Source organism: Trachymyrmex septentrionalis, unplaced genomic scaffold (assembly GCF_001594115.1).
Source record: "Trachymyrmex septentrionalis isolate Tsep2-gDNA-1 unplaced genomic scaffold, Tsep1.0 scaffold134, whole genome shotgun sequence".
Classification (NCBI taxonomy): Eukaryota; Metazoa; Arthropoda; class Insecta; order Hymenoptera; family Formicidae; genus Trachymyrmex; species Trachymyrmex septentrionalis.
Genome location: NW_017304482.1, coordinates 55,796 through 74,246, shown reverse-complemented (window position 1 = coordinate 74,246; position 18,451 = coordinate 55,796). Strand labels below are relative to the sequence as shown.

Below are 18,451 nucleotides of genomic sequence, written 5' to 3'. Positions count from 1 at the left end.
GGTGTTGAGAATTGTATAGGAAATTATATAGTATAATAGTTTGTCGTGATTTAGAATAATAATAATAATAATAATAATAATAATAGTAATTGTTTAACTTAGTGTGACATAGAATTTAAATATGAGTAACTTCCATTCTCCTATGAAATGCATTTCTCCCAATGCCAGGTAAATATTTTAAACTATTATATGAGGTTAGGACTACTCCACAAAGAATATTCTTTTCTAAATCCACGATATATAAATACATTACTTGCAGAGTTTTAACGCCCAAGCCGCAAGTACAGCAATTATTGGATTTACGGCAAATGCAGTGCAAAGCTCGCAACAGTATCATGTGGTTTTTCATTAACGGTGTGCTACTTAGCATCATAGTCTTTGATATGTAAGACTTTTTCTCTTAAGTTGTATTTAAAATGATAACAATTCTTAGCTGAAGCTTGGCTGTGTTTTCTAGATTCTATGGTGGATTCGCATACAAACCGATTTATTGGGTTGAGTGGTGTTTAGCATCATTATTTGCTTTGAATGCTGTGTATCACATTGTACAATATACCTGGGTGATCTTGAGTCTGAAACCGATTACGCTGAGCTCTAAACAACGGCCGCTTTTAGGAGTGTCAGAAGATGATCCCCTGTTTAAAGATGAGGTGCCTCAGAAGCAGACAACTCCAGAGCCAAGTCCATTATTAAATTTGTCATGTATAAATCTTAACAGACGTTCAACGACTCTTGGCTCTTCGGTTCTGAGTGACAGTATGCAGAATACTTTTTGATTGTACTATAATTAATCTTAAATTTTACTATGCATAACAGCTTTTTATATTTTGTTTTTTTTTTTCAAGAGGATTATTCAACATCAGTCCCATTTTTTAAATATAGTAATTTTACATCTCCTAAAGCAACTGTGTGCTCCAATGGATCGCTTAGTAAATCTACGAACATTTCTTTAAATAGTAGCTTGACAAATGAAGATCTTATTCAGGATGAATGTGAACTTGAGACTTATCTCAAAGAAGTTGAACAGCAAAGAAAGTGTGTATTATCCACAAATGTCGATCAACCTTCCAATCTCTTGAGTTCCTTTTGGTCTCATCCTGCTACTCGGAGTCCTGGTGAGGTATCACCATTGTTAAGAAGATGTGCTTATCAACTGGCACCTACCATAGGTAAATCTAAGATTTATTTAATGTCATGTGTATATATTTCTCTGTAAGAATTTAAAAAAATTGAATTATTATTTAGACAAAACAAAAGCAACCAGCCCTGCCGAAGAAGGAAGTTCTCCTAGAGGCACATTTGGTGCACTAGATGTATGGAGGAAGTACAGAGTTGATTCAAATAAAGTAAACGAATGGACTGCCAATCTCCGAATGGTAAGAGTTACAGTATAGAACAAAAAAATAATTAGTGCTCTATAAAAACAAGAATTGTTTGATTTAATACTTAAAATATATATATAAAATATTTTAGTGGATTAGCAAGACAGTTGTCGAACGTGTGGCATTGGAGATAGACAATATATGTGCAACATTAGTACGCCATGGCCTGAGCGACTCGCAGCCAGGCCATGTAGGTCTGGATAGACTCAGAAAACTTGCACAAGCACAATTTCTGGTCTGTGTGATTCCCACTCTACCCACATTAGTTCCCTTTCTAGAGCTCTGTAATAATCAGGAATATCTCGTAAAAAGAATAAAAATACTTGCAAAAGGAGGCTCCATGAGCGAATTTAAATGGAACGGTGGTGGATCTCACAATGGTAAAGAGTGGGATTCTAGCTTGCCAACTGATTCCGCAGTAAGCATATAGAGAATTATAAATTCTTTGTATCTAAGAGATTGTAGCTCTTCTAGAAATTTTTATTTTTCCTTCTATACGTCTTTTGCAGATAATAATGCATTTAATTTCAACCTACATGGATACACAATTGGAAGCACCCTTGGATCAGCCAGACGCCAGGCCATTTACATCGAGATATATGGCGAGATCTGGAATGGAATTGCCGCGAAATAAGGGTCCGATAATAGTCTGTCAATCCATCAATCCACCGCATTACAGTCTGGCACTATCTGACGATTCTCTTCCGAGCGATTATGAGGAAGTACAACGGGTAATTGAAATCTTATCGCATAAATATATATTATACCGCATATGTTTATTACTTTATAATGGCATTTATGTTTTTAGGGCCGCAATAATTTGTTTCATACACTCTTACTCTTTTTATACATAGTCAAAACGCGAGATCACGGCATGTTAGGACGAGTTAATGCAGGCTCATCTGGAATTAATATTCTGTGGGTCATAGATTGTTGAAACAAAAACGACTTCATTTGCTACTTGATAAAGACAAAAGAAAAAAAAAAGATTGTGGCTATTATATGATCAAATTTGCATTTATTTATACTGCATTTAATATTTTGTCCATAATATTTCATATTGTTTGTATATAGTATTGATTTAACACACACAAACGCGACTAAATAAAACAAATATTTATATTAAAAAGGTTGGTTATTGGTATATTATATATATTGAATATTATTTTTTTTTTTTTGCAGCTATATACATAGTTGAAGACAACAGAAATTATGATGTTTAATTATGACAAATTTTCCCTCTTATAATTTTTCATTTAACAAGAACCAACCAATGTATCTCTTTTGCCAAAATCTGTTAAGACTGATAGTTTTGTTACTAAACATTAATAGCTCAATTAAAAGTATATATTTTTTCTATTTTTCAAACTGATTGTGTATCTTTATATCTAAACTATAATTCCATAAATGCGCGTACTGTGTGTAGAAATATTTTGTTATGAAGTTGTAAATATTACAAGATCATTTAATCATTGCGTCTCTTTCCATAAAAATGATCCCAAATGATTATTTCAATTACATCTTCCTGACATGAATAAAGACACATAGAAACATTAATTGTATATGAATTTCCATCTTTCTTCTTCATGATTATGATCAATTAATCATTGAAATATATTCACTGTGATCAAATAAGTCGTCCTTAAATTAATGCAGTGCTCTAATTTATTGTACTCTTTGGATTATAATGCATTGTAAAATTACAAAGGATTTTTCAGCTTGAATTAATATATACAATAAAAATATATCAATAAAATAAATTCAGCAATTCTGATAGCATAAATCACAATATAAGATTAGAACAAATACTTTATTTATTACAACAAAAACTAAGTAATAAGAATAAAGATCATACCTCATATATATATGATAACAGCGTTTATACGATATATTTATACATGTGGTTTAGTTTCGCACTAATTTTACAATTGTTATGTGGACACAATTTAATATTATGGCTGCGTTCGGTTTGGACGTTCACGCGTTTTAAACGCTACTATCATTCTGCCTTTATTCGTTGAATGTAAGACAAAGATAGAAGTGCTGAACGCATTCAAATCGAACCCAGTCTATGTATAAGAGCACGTGGCATAAAAGCACACATTGCACATGAAACTTATCTATTATAAAATTTATAATTTATAGGGTCTTAGTCATTTTGCTATTATATGCTTTAATAAAAAAAAAAGTAAATTGTTAAAATATCAATTAGCAAATTGATTGCAAGAGTTGTTTTAGTGATTCTTGTTTGGAGAATTATTTTAAATATAAAAAATATAATTAAAAGTTTATCTGAACTACTTCCAAACGATGTTATATAACATCGCTTCTTTCTAAACTTCTTTCTACAAGAATCAATAGTAACATAATAGTAATGTACATATACAATGTATTAATTAAAAATAGATCAAATAATCATAAAATCAATTTCAAAGAGAACTAAAAATATGTATATAATTATAATTATCATGTAATTATATTAATTGTATATATTATAATAATGTACCGCGTTGCATTAACATATTGATCAATATGTCAGATTATTGTATAAATGTAATATTTTTTCTAGCGGATATTGCTTGTATAAAATTAATCCATTAATTACATTTTATTAAATTGATTGATTATATTTTACAAATGTAATTAATAAAATACTTTTTCTCATAGGCATTGGCATTTATATCATATGTGATGCAACACGCGGAACATATACATATAACATACATATAATTACACAATTATATGTTACAATAATCCTTTACTGTAAATATAATTGAAATTATGATATCGATAGATTTATAACTTTCAAGTTGTTTGCAAATGAATTATTTTCTAAAAATGGAAGTATTTGATTAAAGAAAACGAAGAAAGATCTCTGGAAGAACAAACTAAGTGAAAGTAAATCTAATATTTAATACATTTAAGCTTTAAGTATTTAAAACCTATCTTATCCATATCATGTCTCTTAAAGAAAATCTATATTACATGTACAACACATTCATGACAAAGACATCTGTCTTTTCCTATCTTCTCAGGATTTATCAAAGACGTTTATTCATTCCCAGTAATACACGTTATTATATATGAAAAGGTACATATATCTTAAAACTTCCAGACAAATTATACATATATATCGCTTATTAACGCCTTCACCGTTGTAAAAATAAACTTCAATATAACGTTTTATACAAAATCAAAATGATACTCTCTCTTAAATTCATATATTTATCGTACCCTTTTCTATCACCTAGTGGAGCATCGTACCCTTTTTTTATCCAATATATAAGAAAATTCCTCGATAACATGAGTTACTCCATTATCACTTCGGGATTTTTCGTGCGTATAGGAAATTGTGGGAATGAAAATGATAGTCACACAGGGTGTTAGGAGAACAAAACTCGTTCAAGTCATTCACATCATTTGAAGAAGTATCATCAGAGATAGTTTTTCACAAGTATGTCCCTTCCTTTCCACATTATAATCAAATACGAAAAAGATGGCTCGATTAAGAAGTGGTGAATATTTTTGTACCTTCAGGTAGTATCACCTCTTCTCCTACATCAGCAAGAGTGACGGTAAGTGGCAGGATTAAAGGCATTAGTATTTCCTGATGCTGCATAACCTGATGTTGCGTGGTTACTGTAGGCTCAGCTTGTCTCGCTATAGCGATTGTTTTGATGTTTTGCGCCTTGATTATTTGTGCCTGGCCGATCGTGGTTTGATGCAATCTAACTGGATGCGGTTCTGGCTGCACCTGTATTTGCATTTGTTGTGGCTGATGTTGATGTTGTTGCTGTTGTTGCTGTTGCTGCTGTTGCTGCTGTGTCTGCTGGATCACCTGTTGCACCCGGTTCTGAGTCTGCAAAAAATTCTGTTTGCAGCGCTTACTGTGCGCATAGCGACTGCCGTTATTGTTAAACTTTCTGTCGCAAGTTGGACACTCGTAAGGTCGTTGACCCGTATGAATAAACATGTGCTCCTTCAATGATTTCAATCGCCGGAAGTTCTTCGGACAGCACTTGCAATGGTACTTGGCTTCGCCAGTGTGCGACGTTAAGTGATTTGCCAAGGTGTCGGCACGGGCAAACGCTCGCGAACAATATTGGCAGATGTACGGACGTTCCTGCGTGTGCGTGCGCATATGCATTTTCAAATAGGCATTAGTGGTGAATGGCCTGGAGCATACTTCGCACACATACGGTTTGATACCCTTATGAGCGCGCAGATGCGCTAGCAACGTTGTCGACTGCGTAAAGCTCTTGCTACAGATCTCACAGAGGAACCTCTTCGAGCTATCGGTCTCCTTGTTCTTCTTAAAAGTGCGATCATGCTTAGGTAGATGGTTATTGAGCTGCTCCTCCTTAATAAAACGTTTGGAGCAACGAGTGCACTTGTATGGTTTGATCATGTTGTGTTTTGCCACGTGAATCTTCAGGTGTTCCCGCCGATAGAATTTCTTCGGGCATATTTCGCATAGATACTTCTTGCCCTCGTGAACCTGAATGTGTCGCAGCAGGCCCTTCCTAGAGGTATATTGTTTGTTGCATTCGGTACACTCGAGCCCCACAATATCGGTTCTCCTCTTCCGAGTCATTTTATCATTTAGTTTCTTTTCTTCGGATTTTGGCTCGGTGTCTCTCAGATCCTCCTCTGTTAGGATACCCTCAGTGACGTGTTTGGCCCTGTGCTCGCGCAGAATATCATTGTTTTCGAAACTGTCGCCACAGATGTTGCACTTCCTCACCTGATCAGGATTCTTTTCCGCGCACTTATCGTAGTGCGCTTTCAGTTTGTCTTTTCGATAGAATTTGATATTGCAGATATCACACTCGAAGTTTGGATCCTCATGTAGTAGTTGATGGCGCAGTAACGACTTCTTCGTACTGTATTGCTTCTTGCACGTGCTGCATTCATGGCTGTCTACTGGCCAGTCGAGACCACTTTCAAAGTCGGAGTTATCGTCATCATCGTTATCATCCGTATTGCTCTTCTTCTTCTGCTTCTCCGCCGCCTTCTCCACTGGTTTCTCTGCTTCCTTCTTTACATGTTGCTCCATGTGCTTCGCCAACGCTTGTTTCGAGCTGTACCCCCTATTACAGGTCGCGCATTCAAATTCCTTATAAATGCGCTTCTTTGCGCTGCGCTTAATGACATAATGCTTGTCCAATTTAACTTCGTAATCAGTATTATCATCGTAATCTTCGAGACCATCCTCAGTCTTGATCTTGTCGATGATCTTCTGCGCTGCTCTCGCCGCCACGCGCTTTATACGCTTGTTGGGATCGTATTCCTGTCCCTGTATAAATGTCTTGTGATTTGTAGCAACTAGATGATTTCTCAACGTGAGCTCGTTGCCGAAGGTCTTGTTACATTGGGTACATTTGTAAGTCTTCACTCGTGCATGCTGCTCGGCATGCCTGCGTAGGAAATCCTTCCGTGCAAATTGTTGACAGCATATCTTGCATTCGTAAGAATGGGTGTCGGAGTGTGTTGTCTGCATATGTCTGGAGAGCGCTTTCTTGCGTGAGAATGTTATTGAACATATCGAACACTTTAGTTCCTTCGTAATTTTGGCAGATTCACTGTTCTCTCCATCTTTGGTGTTCTTGCTGTTGTCATCATTCTCCTCGCACTTGGTCATTTGCTTCATATCCTCTTCCAAGTCTTGCTCAGTGAGTACGCCTTCGACCACATGCTTTGTTCGATGATTTTTTAGTTGTTCTAGAATATCGTATTCCTCGTTGCATACGCTGCACTTGAAGCTATGCGTGAGCAAATGTTTTTGCAAGCCTCGCTTTGTATCGAATTTTTCTGGACATTTGTTACACGTAAACTCCTCAGTAAAACTATGCTTTTTTTTCTTATCCTGATCATTGTCGCTTGCATCGTCGAAAACTATACTTCTTCTCTTTTGTTTTCTACATTCAACATCCGATTTGTTGCCGTTATCTATGTCTAGACTGTACTCATCCTCATGAAACAGCTCAAACGACATCGAATCTTCTTTCGCTTCCTGTCCTTCTCGCTCGTGTTGCTTAATGTGTTTAGTAAACGAGATTATGTACATATACTCTTTACCACAATAAGGGCACTTGTTGGCTTTCCTTCCTGATTCCGGCGTTTTCACGGCGGAAACACTGGTCTGCACCTTCTGCGGTTTCTCCGGCGTTTTCTTCAGAGACAATGTTTTCCTTACTTCTTCATGGGAATGCATATGCTCTTTCAAGACGCTCTTTGAAAGAAACTGTTTATCGCACAAGTAACACATGAAAAAGATCTTCTCTGTCTTATCTGCCTGTGCTTTTTTCAATCGTGAACTGAGATTCAGATTTTCAAAATAATTCTCCTCATCGGAATCCCGTTCGGTGAATGTCCGACGAGCCAATCTACGTTTACTTCTTCTAGTTTCATTCTGGGGTGATTCTTGTTCTACGACTGGCTCATTAGTATCATTTTTGAATATTTCATTCTGTAATAATTCTATTTTTTCATTTTGATTTTGTTCAGTTTGATTCTCCTGTTCAGCTTGAGCATTTTGAACTGGAGTCTCTTCAGTTTGCTCAGACAGAGTCTCGTGAATTTGCTGAGTTGGAATTTCTTGATTTTGTTCAGCCTGAATGTCTTGGTTTTGCTCAGATTGATTTTCTTGATTTTGTTCAGATAGTGACTCTTTGTATTTCGTTATATCGTGTTTAAATTCTGATACGGTCTCCTGCATTTTTTTATGGAAGGAGAATTGTTCAGTATGCAAAATAATACACTGTTGCTGCATTATATAATTATGTTCATCTGTTGGAATTGTATCTGTGCAACTTCGAATAATATTCTTGTCGTGGGAAGATACTTCATCCTTAGATTCATCGATAGCATCTGACATATCATTGTCTTCTGAGCTGGCTAATTCTTGCTGCAATTCTTCCTCAATGCTTTCTTGCAAGTTATCTTGTTCTGAATCTAAACAATAGAGTCAATATTATAAGACATTCGGAAACTTTAAAACTATTATATATTATAAAAACAATATTTAATTTAAATTTTAAAAGATCATTGTATCAATTACATTTTACTCACCTTGTTGCATATCATCTGTGTCTGCCAATTTTTCAGCTTCCAAAATCATTAATTGATTTTTCAAAAAGTTCTTGTCAGTTTCTGTTTCAACTGGTAATGTACCAGTAGATTCATAATCAGCACTGTCATTCATCTCTTCCAAACCATTATTCTTCTCGGCATCCAAGTGTATTTCAACCTCATTAAGAAACAATTCATCCTTTATTATTCCTCCCACAAGCCTTTCTCGAAGAACATTGTCAGCTTGCTCCACTTGTAACTTAAACTCGTATGCCGATTCCAACTTGTCGGCGCACATACAGCACACCTGTGTTGGTAAACCGTCGCCTGGTAACATCTAATCAAAGCATACAGTTTAGTATCTTCAAAGAAAGTCCTTGTCATTGGTTGTAAAAAAAAGTTATTTCAAAATTTTTCAGCAGAAAAAGCAGTTTTGCAACTGTTGTAAAATTCTTTAATATGATTGGTCTTGCCCTCAATTCCTCATTTGATCTAAATCAATAATATCAAGAATTTTACAACAGTTGCAAAGCTGCTTTTTATGCTGAACGCACCCATTGCCAGTGATGTATACATTTTTACTTGCATGCCACATACCTCAGTCCTGAGCATAACAAATAATTCATTATAATATGTATTATTCTGTGTGGCATTTAAGAAAGTAATAAACTTGTTCCATTTAGATAAACTTCTTCTTGTTCATGTTTCTCTTTTTTCTCTCCAATGTGGAGGGACAAATAAGAAAGATGAACCGTACAAAAAGTTCAGTTAAAAAGAACAGGCCTCTTATAACATTTTTATAATGGCAGCGAAGGTGTTAGAGGCTAAATGTGCAAGGTTCGATATAAACCGAAACTTATCATTTTAAGCTGAATAGAAAGATGGAAATGGCAAATTAGAGGATCATCGACGAGAGAAATCTAAATCTGTCTGGGATTAGAAGAGGGAGAGCGATAATAAAAGCGGGGCTTTCGATCACATCGGCACCTAACCTTCAAATTGTGCATCTAACCTTAACGTTGGCGAAGCTCATCGCCTTCACAGATAGGGACGCGACCTCGCTCTCTGCGAAGAGATCGCGCATCATCAGATTGTCGAGCAGGCAGACGCGGCATATCTTCATAGCGGACGTGATCGCGTCCTCGCCCTGCGGCGGATCCGACGTATGTATCGCCACGGCGTCCATGTTTTGCTCGGCGAACTGACTTGGATCGACTTAGAAACGAATCAGGTTGTTCGGCTACGTTCTTCCTCGCTGATCCGGCACACCGTCTTCTTTCACCCACCATTAACTAAGAGGTGCGGAAAAATATGATTTTCTTTATTACATCGTTTTCGTTTCGACATAACGAGAAGTCGATACGTTCAGACGTGTGAAGGCTGTTCTCGGTAACTGCACTATGTCATACTTTCTGCACTTGAAACGAAATGGGAGCATAATTTAAGACGTTGGAAAGAGAAAGAGAGAGAGAGAGAGAGAGAGAGAGAGAGAAAAGGAAAGGTGGAAAGACTGGAAAGTGCGAAAAATATAAATACAAAGAGTAACCATATATCCCAGGCTAAAGAAGGGATCGCAAGAATTTGCGAAAATCGTGATTTCTTGAAATTATTATTTTTACGATTTTTAGTTATTTACTGATTTACGATCTTAGTAACTTCTGGGGATTTTCGAAAGTATCTCCTCGCTGACATGTGAATCTAGTAATTTTTATTAATTTCCGGGAGATTTTTTATAACTTCTGGCGATCTCGTTTCCCTTCGCAAAAGGAATAAATAGAAGAAAAAATTTTTTAAAATTTGTTTCAACTTTTTTTTATGTCGTGATAAAAATTCTGGATAAAATTTAACATTTACAATTGAAATTTAAACCTTATTAATGTAATTATTATATAAAGATATGTGCAATTGATATTTTCACTTATAATTATATATTGATGTAACCATCACCTTAAATGTTATCAATTAAAAAGTGCGTTAATAGTCAAAATTTAACATTAAAAAAATATAGGTTGGTTCATAATTCTTTTCTTATAATTAAGACGTTTGAAGTATAATCTTAAGATGTCAAACCAATGAGTCGTATTAGCATCTTAAGATACCACTCAAGACGATCTTAAAATAAAAACGAACTATAAATATCTGGCTATAGTCTTCCTTTATACCTCATGTTGCCCCGAGGTTAACTTTTGTATCTTATTGTCTGGAGATCGAACGCTACTGAGTTTTTGACGCGATTCCATGATTAAGGATGCATCACCGCCACCAGATATGGCACATTCACTCATCTTCTCTGTTATCGCGGATTTGCTCAAACAACTTTCCGTTTCTGGGAGTCTAACAGTCTGACTTAGTTTTTCTACGATATTTAAAACCAATTCCTTGTTTGCGCTTTCCGAAGATACGTTTTCTACTTTTGAGAATTGGCATGAAGAGAACGTTGCATTTTCCGACGTGGACGATAAAGTTATCTTTTCTAAAGCAGCTGAAATGGTTTCCAATGTAATCACAGTTCTTATTTAGATAATCTCCTCAAGTACATTACCTGTTAAATCCATGCTCTCTTCGGCTATATCATAATCGATGTGAATGCTAAAGCTATCTCTGCTAAAAAGATGTTGTCTAATGCTAGATAGATTCCTAAGAGACATCTCATTTTTAACGGTTGCCTCTGTTTGTTTGACATTTTTGTTTTTATGGGGTGTATACATAATAGAGTGCTCGCTACGCAATGTTTGGCCGTTCTTTATGTAAGGTATCAAATATGACAGATCCGACGGCTTCTGCACTGTACTGTTTGCCGGTTGAATAGACACCTGTGATTTATGCGTTTTTACTAAAACACAAATAAGACTTGATGTTAATTTAAAAGAATATAAGCGACATATACAAAGAGTAGAAATTCTCACAAACCTGTATAAGGTGTTCTAATATAAACTAGACTATTTTCATCGCGTGGCAAACCATAAATTGTGGATGGAAAGTTCATGGCATTTGATATGCTACCTGTAATACACGGATAATTCCATTAGCTTAATTTTTCATTGATAGTGTATTAGCACCTACTTGCGTAGTATACTACAGAGTAAGGCGTTTTAGTAAATATCATTGAACATTATGTACCATGAATGGAATCTCCTTGACCTCTCACAGTTTTTTCATGCGTTGTATTGTTCATAATTGTAGCTAAAGCAGGCTGTAATCTTTGAACAACATTCAATATTAATTCACATCGTTTTATCACTCGCAATTGCTGAGGCTCCGTTGCATTCTCCACCAGAAGAGTTTTGGCAGCGGCGTTAGCTTCAAATATAGCTATAATAAAAAGTATGTGCACAATATGCACCAGCAAACTACATATATATTTTAATTGTAATAATACAGAATCAGTTACCTGCTTTCAATTCTCTTGTCATCATTATCATTTGACGATCAATGTTTTCAGTGCCAATGTCATTTACAATTGCTGTGACTTGACTAGACAAAGCTGAAGCACGCTGAACGATACCTTGCACTTGAAGTTGCGTTACTGGTTCTCTGTTATCTAGACAATCCGAGATTGCCGTTATACGTTCTTGAAGACTATCCATAACTACCTGAGTATAAAAAATATATTCAAGTACACTCTTAAAATCCTTATCCTAATCTTTTATAATTCATTATATTTACTTGACAGAAAGCAGCCGAATTTATAATGAGATTTACAGCATTCTGAAACTTATTCATCTCTAATTGCCACTGCATAGTTAACAGTTTAACACTCGAACGCATTTCTTTGTTATCTGGATGTAAATAGAAGGAAATTATCGCAGAAATTAATTCAGTTTCTAAGGATTCGAATCCTGCGAGACAGTTACGAATTTTGTTATTACCTGAAATAATCAAATTTATATGAGATGTTTTCTATTGTTTAAAAAGAATGTTAAAAAATTTATGAAGAAGAGCAACTTACGTTTCTTGTCTTTGCAACAAGCGATCGCAAATATTCCAATTTGCATAGTTTGATCAAAGAATTGGTCAAAATCCTCTATGAGATCATTTAAATCACTTTTTGATCTTCTTTTCGCGCTTAACGAATTTCCGCACGTCATAACAAATTTTTTCAAAGTAATATAAGGATTGCTGAATACTTCCATTGCGAGCGTTAGTACCGCTATATTGACTTTACGTTCCAAACGATAAAGAGCGTCGGTCAATGTATGCATGAACAAATTATTTAACGCCGGATCTGGGGTCTCCGAGAGTAATTGCTGCTTTAATTTTTCGTACTCCAACACTATGGATTGACATGAACCAGTTATGGCTTTAAAATTATATGGCTGACACACTTGGGTAATTGCCATAGCATGAGAGAAGACGTCCTCCAGTCTCAACCACAGTTCCGCACATTCAGATAGCTGCTGTTCATGCGTTTTGCTCGGTATTTCTAATATAACGTCTAATGCCAAATCCATTCTACAAGTATATCAGAATTATTTGTGTGAATGCAATATTAAATATAAGAAATATTTATTTTCTCACCTATAAACGAAATGATTCTCCCTTTCGCAAGTTTCCTTTTCCAGCGATGGATTTGAGTCATTCATCAAATTCAATATCATTTCACAACAAGTGCATATTCTTTCACAAACATATTTCTTGCAAGTCTGTACATATTTGTTCAATATAAATATAAAGTAGGAGCTTAAATTATGCAAAGAAATAAATGTAAAATATATAGTTTATTACATAAATTGGTGCATTTAACTGATGCTGCTCCTGAGCCAGTTGTACTAGCATTTCAAATGATGTGCATAATTGAGAAATATATAAAGCTAGATTCTGCGACAGAAAAGCAGACGCTAAACTTTTTCTGTAATTCTGTAGTGGTTCGAGTATCTCTAATATCGAAGTGCCTAATTCCTAGTTTAAAAGCACAAAGGGAATTAATATTTCACATTAAATGATTTCAATACACATTTCAATTTTTTATCTCATTGTTACCTTTATATTTTGAAGATCCTCAATTTCGTTTGCTGTGCTCATCTCTTTAACATAATCCAGACAATCTTGAAGCCTCTGCTTTAATGGCAAGCATTCTAAATCTTCCAATACTCGTAAAGCTGATGTAAAATTATTAAGCAATGATTCTGTCTTCTGTCTGGCTGCATTGCTATCAATATTATCGCATTTAATATCCTTAATCTAAAAAAGATAATAAGAAACAAAAGAAAACAAATGAAACTCATTTAATAGGAATAAAAAACAATATCAAATATTACAAGATTCTTTTGTAACTTACAAGCTCATCAATATTTTTCAATAGAGAAGTATATTTCAAATTTGTTACTGTATCAGCAAATTTTACATTTGCTTCTTCACAGTCGCAATTATCATCACCTAAATTATTGAATCTCTGAGTTAAAAAATGTAATTGTTCGTGGAGTAATGATTTCGTAACCAAAATTTCTGATGGATTAATAGAAGCAGTGATCAGCAATAAATACAATTTGTTAATCTGAAAAGAAAATAAGAAGATTGTGACTTTCGTACTCAAGCAATAAGTTAACTACAGTCTCTAGAATTTTTATATTTTGCAACGTAGAGTCTACGTATTTTTCATAGCTGGCTTGTTAAAACGCACAACTACTAAATCGATCGAAAATTAATCAATTTGATTACTTGCTGCTCCAACAGTTCCAGCAGCTTCCTCGTTTGTCTCGTCTTCAATTCCATTGTAAAATTTTATTTTTCAATTCCCACAGCTTTTTGAAACTTCAAAATTCATGCGTCTCAACGGCGAAATATAAATAAAGTGAATTTAGTAACTAACCAGGCATGGCAACCAACATCTGGCGCTAATATCACAGGAAATATCTGTTCCTTACGATTGCATTGAGCTACGCTTTCTGCATCTAAAACGATAGGGATCTAATTTGCATTAGAGATAAAAAGAAAAAGGACGAAAAAATTCAAAGAACGGAATTTGTGGATTAGTTCAATTACTCTTAACCTAACCTATTTTTTTTTTTTTTTTTTTATATATAACCTGATTGACGAGACGCGCGAAAGAATCGCGTGAATGCAGTGCAAGTTTCTCTGACGAACATTTATCTTTCTTCTTTTTTTTGGCGGACAGAGATTTTAAAATAAAATCTCTACAAGTTCTGCTTCGAGTTTATTACATTTAAAAATAAATAACATTTAAAAATGTTCTCCAGTGGCAGAAAAGGCGAGATGGAGATAAATGTGACGTTGGACGAACCATGGACCAGTGATTCGTGTACAAAAGTTGTGATGGAGCTCATAAAATATATTCTGTATCAAAAGCAGCAGATACCCTTAACGTACGAGGCGTTAGAGAGATTTCAGAATACAACAGATAGGAACGCAGTCTCCTTCAAAGCTCTGTCGAGTACGCTGAAGAACGTTGAGGATCATTTGTCCTCGCAATTCTTCCTCAAGGGTTGCGATATGAGAGAAGTTGCCATAATACTTGGCGCTACGATACTATCACCAAAGTTCTACATTGGCATAGACCTTCCCTCGTATGTTCTCAACAGCAAGCAGCACAAAGAGTATCAACATTCCTCCAGGAAACCGCTTTTAAAACTTATGAGGTTAATAAAGAAAAATAATGATAGAATGCGCTCATGAATTTATATATCGAGACACTTATACAGATTATTATATTTCTAGATCTATTTTTGAATGCGACGAGTTTCAGAAGGCTATGAACGCTCCTTTAAACATGACAAACATGTTTATTATGCTGAAGAAGAGCGACAATAATTCAATATCTGATTTCTTTTTACCTAAACCACAATATGTGCCGCCTGTACAAACAGCAGGTTGCTTCAAGATTAAACTATGTCAGAGTGATCAAGTAGAGATACAGTGCAACTGTAGGACACTTGTTAAAGTGTATCATGACTCGTGTAAGGCTTACTTAGAGAATGAAGATGATGTGCAATATACTCAATATAATAATTCTACTCAGTCTTCCTATCGATGGTATCAATCAAAACAGATCATAAAAGGATTTAAGTTCTATTTGTGACCATAACTTTGTAGCATGACATAGCAGAATTCAAAATTTTTATAGATTAGGATGATCAATTTTTTTTATGATGTTATAAATAGATTTATATTATGCATATTCATTATTATGTAATTACGATCAACGAAATAATATTAAGCACTATTGATATATATATTTTTACTACTGATATTGCATTGATGTCAGTATGACTTGACAAATATCTTGAGGTCACATGATAGAAATTTCCAGTCACTATCAAAGAGAGCAAGACATTTTTCTTTATCAACAAACATGATAAGTCTTATAATACAAAATTTTGTAATAATTGTGATTTGTAAAAATTGCAGTATAAAATTATGTAGCAATAGATTTTTTATTGATTAATAGATATTTATATTATAATTAAATGGTAAGATAAGAGTATTATTGCCGATTTATTATAGGAAAAATTTTGTAATTGCTATGAATATTTTATTTTGTATACATAATTATAATGTTAAATATTTTTTTCCTTATCAAGCTGTTTTATTTAACAATTAATTGTTACATCACTAATCTGTCTTATAAATTATTAAAAAATCTTATAAAAGGATAAGAAATGTGCAAGATGATGTTTAGGCAACAATGATTATACATAAATTCAAACTTTATCATGTTCAGATAATCCCTCCCAAAGAAATATTTTTAGGGTAGGGCAAACTGTATATTAGTCGTTGTCGCGAGACGCGACATGGCATTATTTAACTCTGAAAGAGAGATTATTAACATTTCGCATAAAAAAGTTTTGCAATTGAAAATGGTCGCTTTGAAATTTTTAACGCCGGAACAGAAGCAATTTTGGGAAGATAATGGTTACATCAAGTTGAATATATATTCTACGAAGGAAATAAACGAAATATCAGATGCCTATAATGAATTATTTGAAAGAAAATTTCGCGAAAATCTGCAGGGTATGGAGTCAAGATGGAGCGGAGAAGATATGAAGAAATTGGCTGGAAGCATTTCTGAAGATTATACTGTAAGTGAACTTATTACAGTCGTTCTGTAAAACTTGATTTATTATAAGCAATTTATTGTTCGAAAATTAGAATTACATACATACATATATTCATGGTGTCTCACAACCATCGCATTTCCTCTTAAGAACGTATTACATTCTTGAATTTTGACACGAAAATACAAAAATGTCGAGGCTATAGTTTTTGAATTACAATTGATTAAAGATAGTATGTAATTCGAAAACTATTATAGTCTCGATATTTTCGAGTTAGTTATTAGTCGATATTTTCGTATTAGGATTTTCGTCTTAGAATGTTCAAAAGAATGCAGAAATAATAATAGAGCTCTAAAAGTAAAATGGTTTTTTACTTATAAGCATTTAAAGTTAGCTTATAATTAAAAACATTATTGTAGTCTCGACATTTTCGTATTAGAATTTTCGCCTCAAAATTACCTCAAGAATGTGTCCTTAAGAGGAAATGCGGTAGTTGTGAGACACCCTGTATATACAAGATTTTTTTTAATGCACTTGAATTTCTCTGAAATTGAGAATTAAGTGCGATATATTGAACCTGTTTAACAAAAAAAAAAAAACAAACGTGTATTTGATCTTAATGCCTCCCCAATCAAGATTACAAGGTTCAGATAAATTTAAGTGCATTGATCAAAACACCCTGTATATTATATTATATTATATTGTACATATTCTCATTTATACATCAGATAAAATCAATCCACAATTTGCAAATGCACAACGAAATTTTTACTCGGACCATAACTCACCCGAAATTATTGGACGCCCTTGAGGATATCATGGGCACCGAGGACATAATGTTGCATCATACCAAGGCGCACTTAAAGCCGCCAGAGAAGGGATCACCTTACTTGATGCATCAAGACTATCCTTATTTTCCTCACAAGAATCACACTATGCTGGCTGTGTTTCTACATTTGGATGATACAACGCCGGAAAATGGTGGTTTGGCGATATATCCTGGCAGTCATAAACTAGGACCGTTGAAGGATATTAAAGTAATCGATGAACGGGGTGATCCTATTCACTATGTCGATCCTAAGGAATACCCTTTGTCCAAAGCTACTCCCATATCTGCCAAAAAGGGTGAAGTTGTCTTCTTCTCTTACCTAACACTTCATGGTTCGTATCTGAACTTGTCTGATAAAACTCGACGCATGTTTCTCATACAAGTGAGAGCTGCCGATGATGAACCGACCCTGGACGTGCATAATTCCCCTTGTCAAGGCTTGATGCTTCGGGGTAAAAATATTTACAAAGACGCATTGATGACCAACAGATATAAATATTAAGCGAATATTCACTTTTAAATCTAATTGAATAAATGAAGAATGTTTTTAGCTAAATTTTAATATGTATAAGCCTGTACATTCAATTATTTTTCTATTCAACGATTTTCCTATTGCTATATCCTTCCTTATTTTCTGAAACTTTATTTTAATCTTACCGAATCTCAAAGATTTTTCTGAAATCATTGACTGATATATATCAAATTATTTTAATAAAGTATCTCTAACACATAAACCAGGTTGTATACATCACTCATTGCAATATAAAGTACTTTCCTTCAAAAAAGTAATTAATACAAAAGTAATTGTCACACTCTCTTGTATTTTGCTCGTTAAAATGGAGGTATTGTCAAATGTTTTGTGTTTCTCTTTCACAACTGCGAGGAAAAAATTAAAGAGCAGCGTGAGAGACAATTCTCGACGAAAATTCATACAAATATTGATTGCTGTCAGTTTTTTCAGATATTTTTTTAACAAATAGCTGTGTCTATTTTTATTGTTACTGTTATTTGCATTCTGACGTAGCCGTTTTTTTTTGTACATGGAGAACAATTAAACGATTCTGAACGTGCAAGAGAAAAACAAAGGACTGAGTTAAAATCTGCGGTGATTTGGCAACAACAATATTGTTCACGTTATTTAATTGAACGGTGACGTA

General features: G+C 34.3%; 5 protein-coding genes across 6 annotated transcripts; 3 read left to right on the top strand and 2 right to left on the bottom strand.

Moving 5' to 3' along the window:
* The first annotated feature begins 88 nt into the window (after positions 1-88).
* On the top strand, positions 89-2,473 carry LOC108757202 (transmembrane protein 209). Of its 2 annotated transcripts, none has more exons than XM_018501617.1 (8): positions 89-168; positions 260-385; positions 458-756; positions 846-1,169; positions 1,246-1,376; positions 1,474-1,800; positions 1,892-2,113; positions 2,191-2,473. In XM_018501617.1, exons 1-8 carry the CDS (start codon positions 122-124, stop codon positions 2,317-2,319), a joined length of 1,605 nt encoding a protein of 534 aa, XP_018357119.1. In that variant the 5' UTR covers positions 89-121; the 3' UTR covers positions 2,320-2,473. The 2 variants fall into 2 exon arrangements, with proteins under 2 accessions (XP_018357119.1, XP_018357120.1); XM_018501618.1 differs by having other exon boundaries at positions 2,237-2,325.
* Positions 2,474-4,229: 1,756 nt separating this feature from the next.
* On the bottom strand, positions 4,230-9,917 carry LOC108757240 (zinc finger protein 26-like). Its single transcript, XM_018501696.1, has 3 exons — positions 9,466-9,917; positions 8,454-8,790; positions 4,230-8,336 (listed from the first exon to the last, which is right to left on the bottom strand). The coding sequence occupies exons 1-3, from the start codon at positions 9,637-9,639 to the stop codon at positions 4,888-4,890; spliced, it is 3,960 nt and encodes a 1,319-aa protein (XP_018357198.1). The 5' UTR covers positions 9,640-9,917; the 3' UTR covers positions 4,230-4,887.
* Positions 9,918-10,538: 621 nt separating this feature from the next.
* On the bottom strand, positions 10,539-14,165 carry LOC108757241. Its single transcript, XM_018501697.1, has 12 exons — positions 14,112-14,165; positions 13,732-13,947; positions 13,434-13,634; positions 13,179-13,352; positions 12,972-13,096; positions 12,403-12,905; positions 12,120-12,322; positions 11,845-12,046; positions 11,574-11,765; positions 11,364-11,456; positions 10,996-11,286; positions 10,539-10,935 (listed from the first exon to the last, which is right to left on the bottom strand). The coding sequence occupies exons 1-12, from the start codon at positions 14,163-14,165 to the stop codon at positions 10,610-10,612; spliced, it is 2,580 nt and encodes an 859-aa protein (XP_018357199.1). The 3' UTR covers positions 10,539-10,609.
* A 20-nt stretch (positions 14,166-14,185) lies between these two features.
* LOC108757242 (MAD2L1-binding protein-like) lies at positions 14,186-15,522 on the top strand. Its single transcript, XM_018501698.1, has 2 exons — positions 14,186-15,049; positions 15,129-15,522. Exons 1-2 carry the CDS (start codon positions 14,640-14,642, stop codon positions 15,487-15,489), a joined length of 771 nt encoding a protein of 256 aa, XP_018357200.1. The 5' UTR covers positions 14,186-14,639; the 3' UTR covers positions 15,490-15,522.
* A 601-nt stretch (positions 15,523-16,123) lies between these two features.
* Positions 16,124-17,809, top strand: LOC108757196 (probable alpha-ketoglutarate-dependent hypophosphite dioxygenase). The gene is made up of 2 exons (XM_018501611.1): positions 16,124-16,489; positions 17,194-17,809. Exons 1-2 carry the CDS (start codon positions 16,202-16,204, stop codon positions 17,794-17,796), a joined length of 891 nt encoding a protein of 296 aa, XP_018357113.1. The 5' UTR covers positions 16,124-16,201; the 3' UTR covers positions 17,797-17,809.
* The last annotated feature ends 642 nt before the right edge of the window (positions 17,810-18,451 follow it).